This window comes from Phytophthora infestans, genomic scaffold, assembly GCF_000142945.1.
Source record: "Phytophthora infestans T30-4 supercont1.138 genomic scaffold, whole genome shotgun sequence".
In the NCBI taxonomy this organism is placed as follows: domain Eukaryota; phylum Oomycota; class Peronosporomycetes; order Peronosporales; family Peronosporaceae; genus Phytophthora; species Phytophthora infestans.
Genome location: NW_003303621.1, coordinates 216,688 through 227,012, shown reverse-complemented (window position 1 = coordinate 227,012; position 10,325 = coordinate 216,688). Strand labels below are relative to the sequence as shown.

Below are 10,325 nucleotides of genomic sequence, written 5' to 3'. Positions count from 1 at the left end.
TCACGATCCACGGATGAATATGCCTCCATAGAGGTGACACTTAAGCCTGATTCCATGCCTACCGGGGGCAAAGCACACCGGAACTGTCCGGTGCAACCCGAATTTCTCAAGAGCCACATTGTAGCGCTGATTGCAGCCGGAATGCGAAGAGCAAGTGATGTTCGCCACCCCAAGTCGTGAAGAGCCCCGAAGCCGATTATCATCACATGACGGTTGGCGTTCGGGGTTCAAATGCTTGGGGGCACTTAGGGCCAATGTCGATATTGGCGGCGGCGTTCGAGTAACGTCTTGGCTCATCAAGATACTTTTTGCTGGATTTCATTAAAGGTTTCTGGTATTTTACAATGGATGTGTGGGACATGGGACCAAGCGATCTACTCCACACTGCCGGACAGGGGAGTGTTTGTACTGACCAGAGACCTATAGGCGGATCCAACGATGTTGCTTACGTACCGTATTTGTCGGATCGAGTGATACGGTCGTAAAAAGTCGATATCTATAAAAACCCGTCAATAAAAACCGAGCAATTTATCGGTAAAAAACACCATTGTACTGTCTTTTGTAAACTGCGCCTATTTACTTTTTACCATGTCGCATTCAATCCGTATGTCTCACTCGATCCGACAAATATAGTACATTCAACAGTGCAGCAAATGTTTGCTAAATTTTCAGCGACGTTTTGATGATTTGGATAGATAATTTAGTTGGATACAGTGACAGGGATGAAGGACAATTCGCTTTGCTGAAACAGGTTATTGGTATATGCATCGACAAAGAGCTTAAGCTGAATCTAAAGAAGTAAACATTTTATCAGCATGATGCTTTGTGGTATGGACGTGTCGTGTCCGTTGATGGCGTTCAATATGATCCAGCTCGGATCAACGCTGTAAAGAACCTTCCTGCTCCAACTACTGGACATGAATGACACCAGCTCGTTTGTGCACTAATTTGGACGTGACTATCCCTACCAGTTTTCAATAAATTGATTGCTCCATTGACAGTGTAAGAAAAGGTATACGAATGGGCTCGAGGACTCAATCAATTTCAAGTGCGACAGGTCCATCTACCCGATGAATGGTGGGGCTAAATTTTCAGATGTCACGAAATGGCCTTGCAGAGCTAGCTGCAGTTGGCCCACCCAGAGCTCGATAAGGTCTGTCAATGTACACCGATGCCAGTGATGAGTATGGGGGTGCTATGATAACACAAAGTTTGCGTGATAAGGCGATCAGATTGCCGAGTGAACAAGACCACCAACCGCTTATGATGTTAAGCGGCTCATGTTCAGAGACAGCAAAACGGTGGCCTTTCGTGGAGAAAGAAGCGTATGCAATTGTTGAAACGTGCAGACGTGAGTATTAGCTACTTCTCCTTGCAATTTGCTTCTGACAATACAAGTAGGCATTTGCAGGGAGTTCCAGCTCCCAGTCTTTGTTGTACACGTCACACAGCCGTACGTGCTAGTGCTCAGGGACGATGCAACAAACTTTGCGTAGGTCGTGCCATGCAAGACAGCTGGTGCAGACACCGAGTTTAATGCTCTGCTCGACTGGCTTACTTCTTTTGGTGTATGTTGGAACTGCCAGGGGGCATACTTTCAAAACAAAAAAACATAGAGCGGCTTCGACATGCGCTCGGAGCGCACCACCACTTCACCACCGCTCGTTGTCCGTGGGCGAACGGGACCGTGGACGTGGTAATGAAAAAGAACCTGTGCTGTTGCCGAGCACCCCTATCGGAAAGATGATTGCAGCCACACGAGCTATTAAAAAAACATTTTTTGTTCAACGCTACGTCACTAGCTCTGGGAGGTGTGGCGCATGAATCGGCAATGACGAGTTTGATGGCAATGGATCGAGTGATCACGTTGCTGTTCTTGGACCTTCTAAAATAGCTACAGTCGACAAGATACAAACAACGCAGCGAGAGAATGTCGCCAAACTACAGCAAACTATATAATGTATGCACATACCGCCACTAGATCCGCTGGACGCATACGTCACTATAAAAACAAGGATATACCATCACCCATGATGTCGGAGATTGAAGTTCTCTACGCAAGTTTTTTGGCGTATTATACACACAGCATGGTGCGTGTGGAGTGGTGCGGCCCAGCACGAGCGGTCGCAATTGTGTAGAATTGGATATTTGCGATCCAGAACTTGATCATGGGTCAGTACAAAGAGACCCGTGCGAGTCGACTTAAGTTTTATGCGGACTCCGCTCTCAATATGCTGGAGGATATTTTGCACAAGGGTGAAAGTAAGGAGGGCCATTCCGCGGAGGGCCATGGGACAGACTGTGCGCAGAGACGACACAAAAAAATCTTTTGTAGCAGCAGTTTTTCATATAATAAAATCGAGTTATGACAAGCCGTGTCCGTCTCTAAGCGGCGTGTCCGTTGCAATATTTCAGTATACAAAATCTAATACTAATTTGGCCGTGTCCGTCCCACAGAGGCGTGTCCGTCCCAGAGACGCGAGATATTTGGGTCTGTGTCTCACTTTCAAGATGGCGCCCAAACCCAAACTTGCTCTTCCCGCTTGCGGCTACATAGTCGTCTATCTGGGCCTTTCAGACGAGACTCTTACAGCTCTGAAAACCGAGGCAATGGCTCGAGAGTACACACCCGTGTTCGAGATGGTGGGAGGGGAATGCCACTATGCATACCGCAAGCAATCGCGTGTGAAGAGAGCTTCCGGTGCAGTTATCGACCTCAAGATTGCTTTGACTTCGGTCACATCTTGTCTGGATCAGGGGTGGATGCCAACGATTTTTTCGTTTATGCATTTAGCCCCAGGGGGGAATGAACAAGAGAGTCATCAGGATTATCCAGCTCGAGTAATTGATGAAGCAAAAAGAAGAAGGAGTTTCCAGCAGGCATGCTCTTTGCTATTGACGAAGGTACAAAGCTTCGCGTTTACGACGGATGTACCGATACAAACGACGACGGGGCTTCCCGTGTTCTTACGATTCCTGTCGGCTTTTGTGTTATATTCCGTGGCGATTTAATTCACAACGGAATGCCGTACAGCACCGCGAATTATCGCATTCATTGCTACCTTACCTACAAGTGGCTCAAATGGGAGCCGGATATCGTGACAAATGTTCTTCCTCCTCATTTCGTGTGCCAGTACTGTGGGGCTAAGCAACCAGAATCGAATCTCATTCGACAACATCGTCGGTATTGCTCTAAAGACCCAGACGCCTCAAAAAACGAGTTGACACGTCGTGCTCCGCCTAAAACGGTTCTGCAATGTACATGTAATGTGTGCGGGGAAATGTTAAACAATGACAGCTCCTACAGGACACATGTGAGTCGTGATCATCTCAAGAAGCGTAAGGCGGATTCGTAGAGAGAAGTGAATAAAAAAGTTTGGGCGCTTTTTCGGAATTATCTTCTTGTTAATTTAACTAAAGCTCGCGTATCCCCAATATCCGGATGGGATATTGTGCTCGTGATAGGTCGAGCTGTCTTGTATATTTGTACCGATCGAATTTGAAAGTGGAGGAAGTACTGTGACTGCAGGGTCGTGGTTGGTGGCTACCATAGGCGGTGTTGCTGGATGATTAAGATCGACCCGTTCAAATAACACTGGATCTCGCCGTGAGGTATAAGGTCGATTTCTCACACGTCGATCACATCGACGACGGCGTTGATGTAAAGCTTGTTCGGTGTACATAGGCTCCTGGATGCGGACAGGGAGAACGTGTTGTTGGTCACGATGAATCCACCAGTGCTTGTCAAAGTCAGCAGGACGCAAGATTCGCTGGCCGTTGGATTCAATGATTGATACCAAGTCGTGCACACAAGGACGACCATGATCACCTCGAAACCGGCCTGTGCATCCATCCCGATCGGCGCGAGAGTAGACAATTTCTCGCGCTTCACACCACAACTTTTGGGTCTCTGTAAGTGCCCACACCGTTATTACACGAGCTACCGCTACAAAGTGATTCCCCTGAAGTAATTAAGGTACCCGAGTTGAATTGCGCTCTGCTAAAAGACTAGTAGCAGATATTGCCCCTTGCCACCACGGAAGTAGCCGTAAAAACACTGTGTAGAGATCGTATCTACACCCGCGCAACCAGATCTTACACTTGGCATGATCTCGTTCAACAAAAGAGGTATCTCTAACTCCGAAGTGCTTGTAGCAATCGGCCCATGCTGCAACAATTTTGGTTTTGTATTTCCACTAGGGATTTTCAAGGTACTCGGCTAGATGAGGATTCCGACGGTGAAGACCTTGTCGTTTTACTTCAAAATCTGCTTCAGTTATTGCATCCACAGTGTCGTAGAACGATTTCATGAAAGAATCTGTCCGCCAGGTATTTTCATACTTAGGTTGGCCCGGAGCTGGATTCTGGACAGGAACTTGCCCAGGAACCTGACGGGTCTTGCTGAGTACATTCTTGCTCATATGCCAACGACAAATTATGGCTGGGACCCCAGGAAATACAAAATCGATAGCATTCATAGACGCCAGTTCTCGATCCGTAAGAAGGATACTCGGTAACGCAATGGTGTTCTCCTCCAAGAAAACTCGGTAAGTATTCATCGCCCAACGATAATCCTCTTCCCGCTCTCTTGGTAGCCGGCACTGCGCCACTGGAAGGACAGTGTTGAACCCCGTCAGGGAAATGATGTTAAGAAGTGGTAACTTGCACTTGTTGGTCTTGTAAGTACAATCCATACCCACGATATCTGGATGTCTTCTGTACTGTGCGAGCGTACCAGGATGCCCCCAAAACAAATATAACAATTGTTGAGTTTGGGGATCAGCCTCCCACCTATAGTAAAAGTCATGTTCACCCAGCGTTTTATAAAGAGCATCCATCACCGTGCGAGGCCATCTCTCGGCGCCGGGTCGCATTCCTCATGTTAGAAATATCTTGTGGAATAATACAAGAATTCGGATCCGCCTGAGCCAAACTAGCACACACAGAGCCTGGTGTGATCCCAACAGCGGTCTGGGCGTGAACAAGCTCCTGAAGTGAAGCCGCAGGAGGGACCTCAACAGAGGCAGCCGCACGACGACGATGGCTAGAGTGCACTCTGATGTCTTCCGACGGAGGATGGTTATGCACCCGGCTTCCATTGCGAGTGTGAGCTATCTCCCATGGACCCGCCGAATTCTCTTTAGACACTGCTTTAACAATGAGCTTCATTGGACATCTGATGCGAATCGACCCTCTCATTGGTCGTTGTCGTTCCGCATCAGTAAGGTGTTGCGTACATTTGGGCTTCCCTGCTCGGTCGCAATCCAATCCACGCTTCCAAACTTGGATAGGGGTAGAGTCAGTGTAGAAAGCACGACGCTTTGTTACGTTGAATCCATGATCTTTCGTCCACTGATGAATAGCGGCTATAGCTTCCGCTTCCGATGCATACGTCTTCTCTGGTGGTGGCTCGATGTTCACTGACGGTCTCTCAACTACAAGCAATTCGTCGACTGCATCCAAGCACAACAATCCCTCGTCATCGCATCCTGTACTGCGCGAACGACCATCACTGAGGTTGTATTGAGCCTGAACGGAGTCACTGGAAGACGCGGAAAAAGTGGTCTCGGCAGGGATCGTAGCATATAAACTTAAAGTCACAGCTAGAGAATTCACGTTGTCTGTCATCTTAGATGCCTCTGAACTGCTGGAGAGCTTGTATTGGATTGCGTAAGAGTGTTTTATTGAGTGCTGGAATGTGTTTTGGAAAGTGATGAGGACATGATAGTTTAGAAGGATCGTCCTCCATATAGATATCTTTTCCTTACGTTCTTACCCACCGGTAAGGACAAGAAGTTTTAAATATTGGGACGGACACGCCTCTGTGGGACGGACACGGCCACATTAGTATTAGATTTTGTATACTGAAATATTGCAACGGACACGCCGCTTAGAGACGGACACGGCTTGTAGTAACTCGATAAGATTATATGAAAAACTGCTGCTACAAAAGATTTTTTTGTGTCGTCTCTGCGCACAGTCTGTCCCATGGCCCTCCTCGGAATGGCCCTCCTTACTTTCACCCTTTGCACAATGGTGTACACATCGATGAGGGTCATGTGGTCGATACCTTATTTGAGGTCCGCTACACTCAGCAAAAAAACGCTAAGAAATTAAACTGCATAGGCGCGGCCCCAATGCTTTTGAGGACCCCAAGGAACCAGCAGTTATGCTCTCGCAAGACGTCCCAGCAACCGTCAAGACGTTAATTCGAGAGCATAATGAGCGTAAATCGGTGTGAGCGCTCCAAAAGGCGTTTTGAACCACCTAGCGAGGTTGCTAGGAATCCTGGAAAGCAGCTTAACTAGAGGGCGCCTACATATGGACAACATTTTCGGGGAGGGGAGGGTTCTAGCGTTAGTTACAGAGTGCTTATGTTGGTGAGATTGTGCCCACTGGCACCAATACTCCAGCGGTCCGCAGCGGTAACACGGCGGTTGTGCAGTGGACAACCACTCACAGATGTCATGCTAAGAAAAAAGAGTGAGGCCCTGGTTCTGGTGGTGGAACGGATGCTGTGAGTAAGTGGGTTAGGGAAAGTTTCGAGACGTCTGCACTCGTCCTGACGATCGGTTCTATCCGTTCTACATCTTGTTCAAGTAAGGCTTAAGCTTGTCTCTCTCTCTCTACCAACCAATCTTTCAGTGTAGAGCTCAAAATTGCTCACTTGGCATTTTGATGGAAGACCAGAACACCGGCGCGCACAGCACTAAGGGGACTTCGGAGCCCTCGGCCGCGCGGTCAGGCACGCCACCCAAAAAGGTGAGAGCGGCCAAGCGTCTCAAGTGGTCAAACGAGATGGTCGCAGAGCTCGTGCGTCTGCGCTTCGCAGACGGAGACGTAAAACGCCGACTTGAAGCGGCTCAGACCAAAACCGAGACTGCTCTAGCTTGGCAATACTTTGCAAGTGTGCTGTCGCAGTCTTTGGGAGTCGTTATCAACAGAGATCAGGTGATGTATCGCCATAACGTCTAATAGCTGGTGAGATTGCTAACAATTCGCTTAATTTGTACAGGTTTCACAAAAGTATCGGAAGTTAAAATGCATATATCGCAAGGAGAAGAGGGAAGAAGGAAAGACCGGCAACTGTGCTCGTTCTCTGCGTGAAATTGACGACGGTCTGTGGAGTATTTTGCACGACGCCTTCTCTGGCAAGGTCGGCATAAGTGGTGAGGTGCTGCTGGACTCCCATCTCGATGGCGGGGAGAGCGACAGCTCTGTGGTGGACCACGATTCCGGTGATGCAGACAGACCTCCTGCAGACGCGCCTGGAAAAGGAAAGTTGTCTCCAATTGAGAGTCTAGCTACATCAATGCGGAGCGGCATGGAAGCAATTGCAGCTTCGCTTTCAGCACGCACGTCGCCAGACGATGGATTGGGAAGCCTAGTCGCAACACTAGAACGGCACCACGAGGAAACTCGACGTTTTCAAGCTATTCAATTGCAGCTATTGCAACAACTTTTAGCGCGTAAAAACGCATAATACCGATCAACCATCCTGCTAATCCGAGTAAAATTGTTGGGTTAATCTACGACATGAATATGTCTGCTAGATCGTCTCTTTTAGTTTTTTCAAGTCTGTGCGAAAATGACTGCTCTGCAACAGAAAGACCTCCATCGTCGTCTCGGACTTGTAGTTCTGCACGGTGCGGATCCTCGCCATTTACTGCACAGCTGTCGTTCACAGCCAATAGCATGTTGTGCAGAACGATGCAGCTATATATCACTTTGCAAATGCGACCGGGTGTCTTCTGTTCTAGCTTGGCTAACAGAATCCTGAAGCGATTCTTGAGGCGGCCAAAGGCGCATTCTACTGCAATCCGAGTGCGGGAATGAACGCGATTGTAGATACGCTTCCGACGTTCATCAGCGGCTTCAGATTCAGGGTAAGGAGTTAGCATGTGCCCCCATATTTTGTAGCCAGCATCGGCCAGCAAGTGCTTTCCTGGCGGGACAAATGTGGACAAGCTACCACAGTACGAGAGCGTCAGTATATCATACACAGAGTAAATAGTACCAAAATGACGCACCACTTTCTAACACCCGACCCATTCCATAATGACTGGTCATTGTTGGAGCCCGAACGAATGGATATTGAGCGGAATGCTCCGGTATGATCAACAACCGCTTGGACGTTGACAGCAGGAAATCCTTTGCGGCAATACCAGCCCTCAAAATCAGGGCGTGGTATAGCAATCAACGTTCCATCCACCGCTCCAACCACACCTGGGAACCCCGCAACCGCGAAAAAGCCGGCTTCTAGAGAGGCTACTTCGCTAGCTTTAGGTAGAATCACCTTCGTAGCCGCCATGGATCTGAGTACATCTAAACATTCATTGATGTAAACCACGGAACGTGGGCGCGAAATTCCCAGCACCGTGGCGGCCTCGTCCATGGTTCCTCCCTGCGCTAGGTAAAGTATTGTTAGAGCAAATCGCTTAACCAGAGGGCACTTACTGTTGGCTGCTGGCTTGCGTTTACACGCGGCGTGGAATTCGCGGTACAACAGTAAAAAAGATTGACGATCACACCGTAGTTTCTTACGAAACTAATTCGTGCTAGGAGCCGCCATTGCATCCTCAAACATAGTAGTAGGGAAGGTGGAGACACCAGTAGGTGGACGCCTGCAACAACGCTTGTCAAACGTAGCAGCAGCTAGAGATGCTGTGCAAGCACCGAGTAGCACTACGACTACAGCGACGGCTTCGGGGTCCATTTGAAAGGGTGACTTGCGTGAAATGAATGGTATATAAAAGCAAGGCCGCTCTAGCACAATTGTGCTCCACCCAGAACACCTCTGTTCGTTAGGTCTGATCTGCTGCGTGCCAGAACGCAACAGACCCTAATTGGTACACAGTACCCCTGCATTTTTGACCAATAGAAGAAGTTTTGGTTTTCAGTACAGAATGCATGCTTGTACCTGAACAAGGGCCTCAGGGACACAACAATCCCCAAACCGTATTCCTTATGTGATTGGCGACAGTCAAATTCTTGAGGTGGTCAAGCCTTTCTGCCAGCATAAAAGATACCTGCATAGAAAAACTGTTTTACGTGCTCAAAATTGTATTGGTCGCCAAGCACATAAAGCGCGACGACACGAAATTTAAATCAATTTGATTGGCTGCTGGATTTGTCGCTAATGACCGAGCGTCGCCAATCACATAAGGACTACGGTATACCAATTCTAAAACCATTGAAATTAATCAGTACATTCTAAAAAGAATATTTAAATTAGGAAATGTGTATGAGCATTTATTAAAAGCAAATCAGTAGACCACGAGACAGCATGTTGGAAATTGAATTTCATTTTGTATTAAACTGAATAAATTTCACAGTATTGCTACACACATACTGTAAAATTTAATCATTTTAATACAATTTGAAAATCAATTTTCAACAATTGAAGGGACGTTGAAGATGACGGGACGCGATGAAGTCTCCACATGGGGAGCACGCCCTCCCTCGATTTCCGGCCCAAGTGCGGAGCTTGAGAAGCTCCTGGCGGCTGCCACTGACTCAATTCACGGTACATACAACGCTGAGACGATGGTGGACGAACTGTTAGCGAGCACGTGGGAGCCAACAGACCCGACTTTCGACACGAAGAGCAGTCTAACCTCGTTCAGCCAGCACACGTCATCTCTCAGCGCTCTCCAAAGCGTATTGGCTGCGTCGATTGAGCGTCTCGTCCAGCACCGCAAAGTGGTGTCTAACCGTATTGCAGAACTGGAACAGGACAGTCGACGAGTGAGCAGCAAGTTCCATGAGGGACTGCTCAAGCCGGATATGCTGCTTAATGTAATATTTGTAGATAAATATAACAGTAGAATCTACAGACTGACAGTGTCTTTTTATTGTTTTTTAAAGGATATTTGTGCTCAGATGGAAGACTTGGAGGAGAGATTTACTAAAGTGAGTTCTTCGGCCGTGACGATTGGAGATAAATTGTCGACGTTGGATACGGAGCGGTCCCGAGTATTGGAGACGGACGAGTTGATGGAGGCGCTATTGGCTCTGCACGACCCCAGTAGCAAGTTGACCAAGTCAAGTAACAAACTTTTCAATACACTACACGACCCCAACCAGCTGCATGAAGCTTCACGGATTATCAAAAAGATGAGTGCGTTTTCCTCCGAGTTGTCCCCAACGTCCAAGTGGATCTGGCTGTCAAGTTTGAAGACTTTGACAGCCTCGAACAGTTCACTGTTCTCGATATGGATCCATATGATATGATCCTGGGCATGCCCTGGCTTGAGAAGCACGAGCCCTGGATCGACTGGAGAGGCAAGGCAATCGGTGTCAGGCGCCCTGCGCAGTCCGACAGA

At 48.0% G+C, this 10,325-nt stretch overlaps 2 protein-coding genes across 2 annotated transcripts; one reads left to right on the top strand and one right to left on the bottom strand.

Annotated features, from left to right (window-relative positions):
* Positions 1-7,894: 7,894 nt before the first annotated feature.
* PITG_20369 (uncharacterized protein) lies at positions 7,895-8,716 on the bottom strand (the record flags this gene model as incomplete). The annotated part of the gene is made up of 4 exons (XM_002895722.1): positions 7,895-7,940; positions 8,049-8,296; positions 8,348-8,539; positions 8,609-8,716. 4 exons carry the CDS (start codon positions 8,714-8,716, stop codon positions 7,895-7,897), a joined length of 594 nt encoding a protein of 197 aa, XP_002895768.1.
* An 830-nt stretch (positions 8,717-9,546) lies between these two features.
* On the top strand, positions 9,547-10,120 carry PITG_20368 (uncharacterized protein; the record flags this gene model as incomplete). Its single annotated transcript, XM_002895721.1, has 3 exons — positions 9,547-9,798; positions 9,868-10,043; positions 10,087-10,120. 3 exons carry the CDS (start codon positions 9,547-9,549, stop codon positions 10,118-10,120), a joined length of 462 nt encoding a protein of 153 aa, XP_002895767.1.
* Positions 10,121-10,325: the final 205 nt, after the last annotated feature.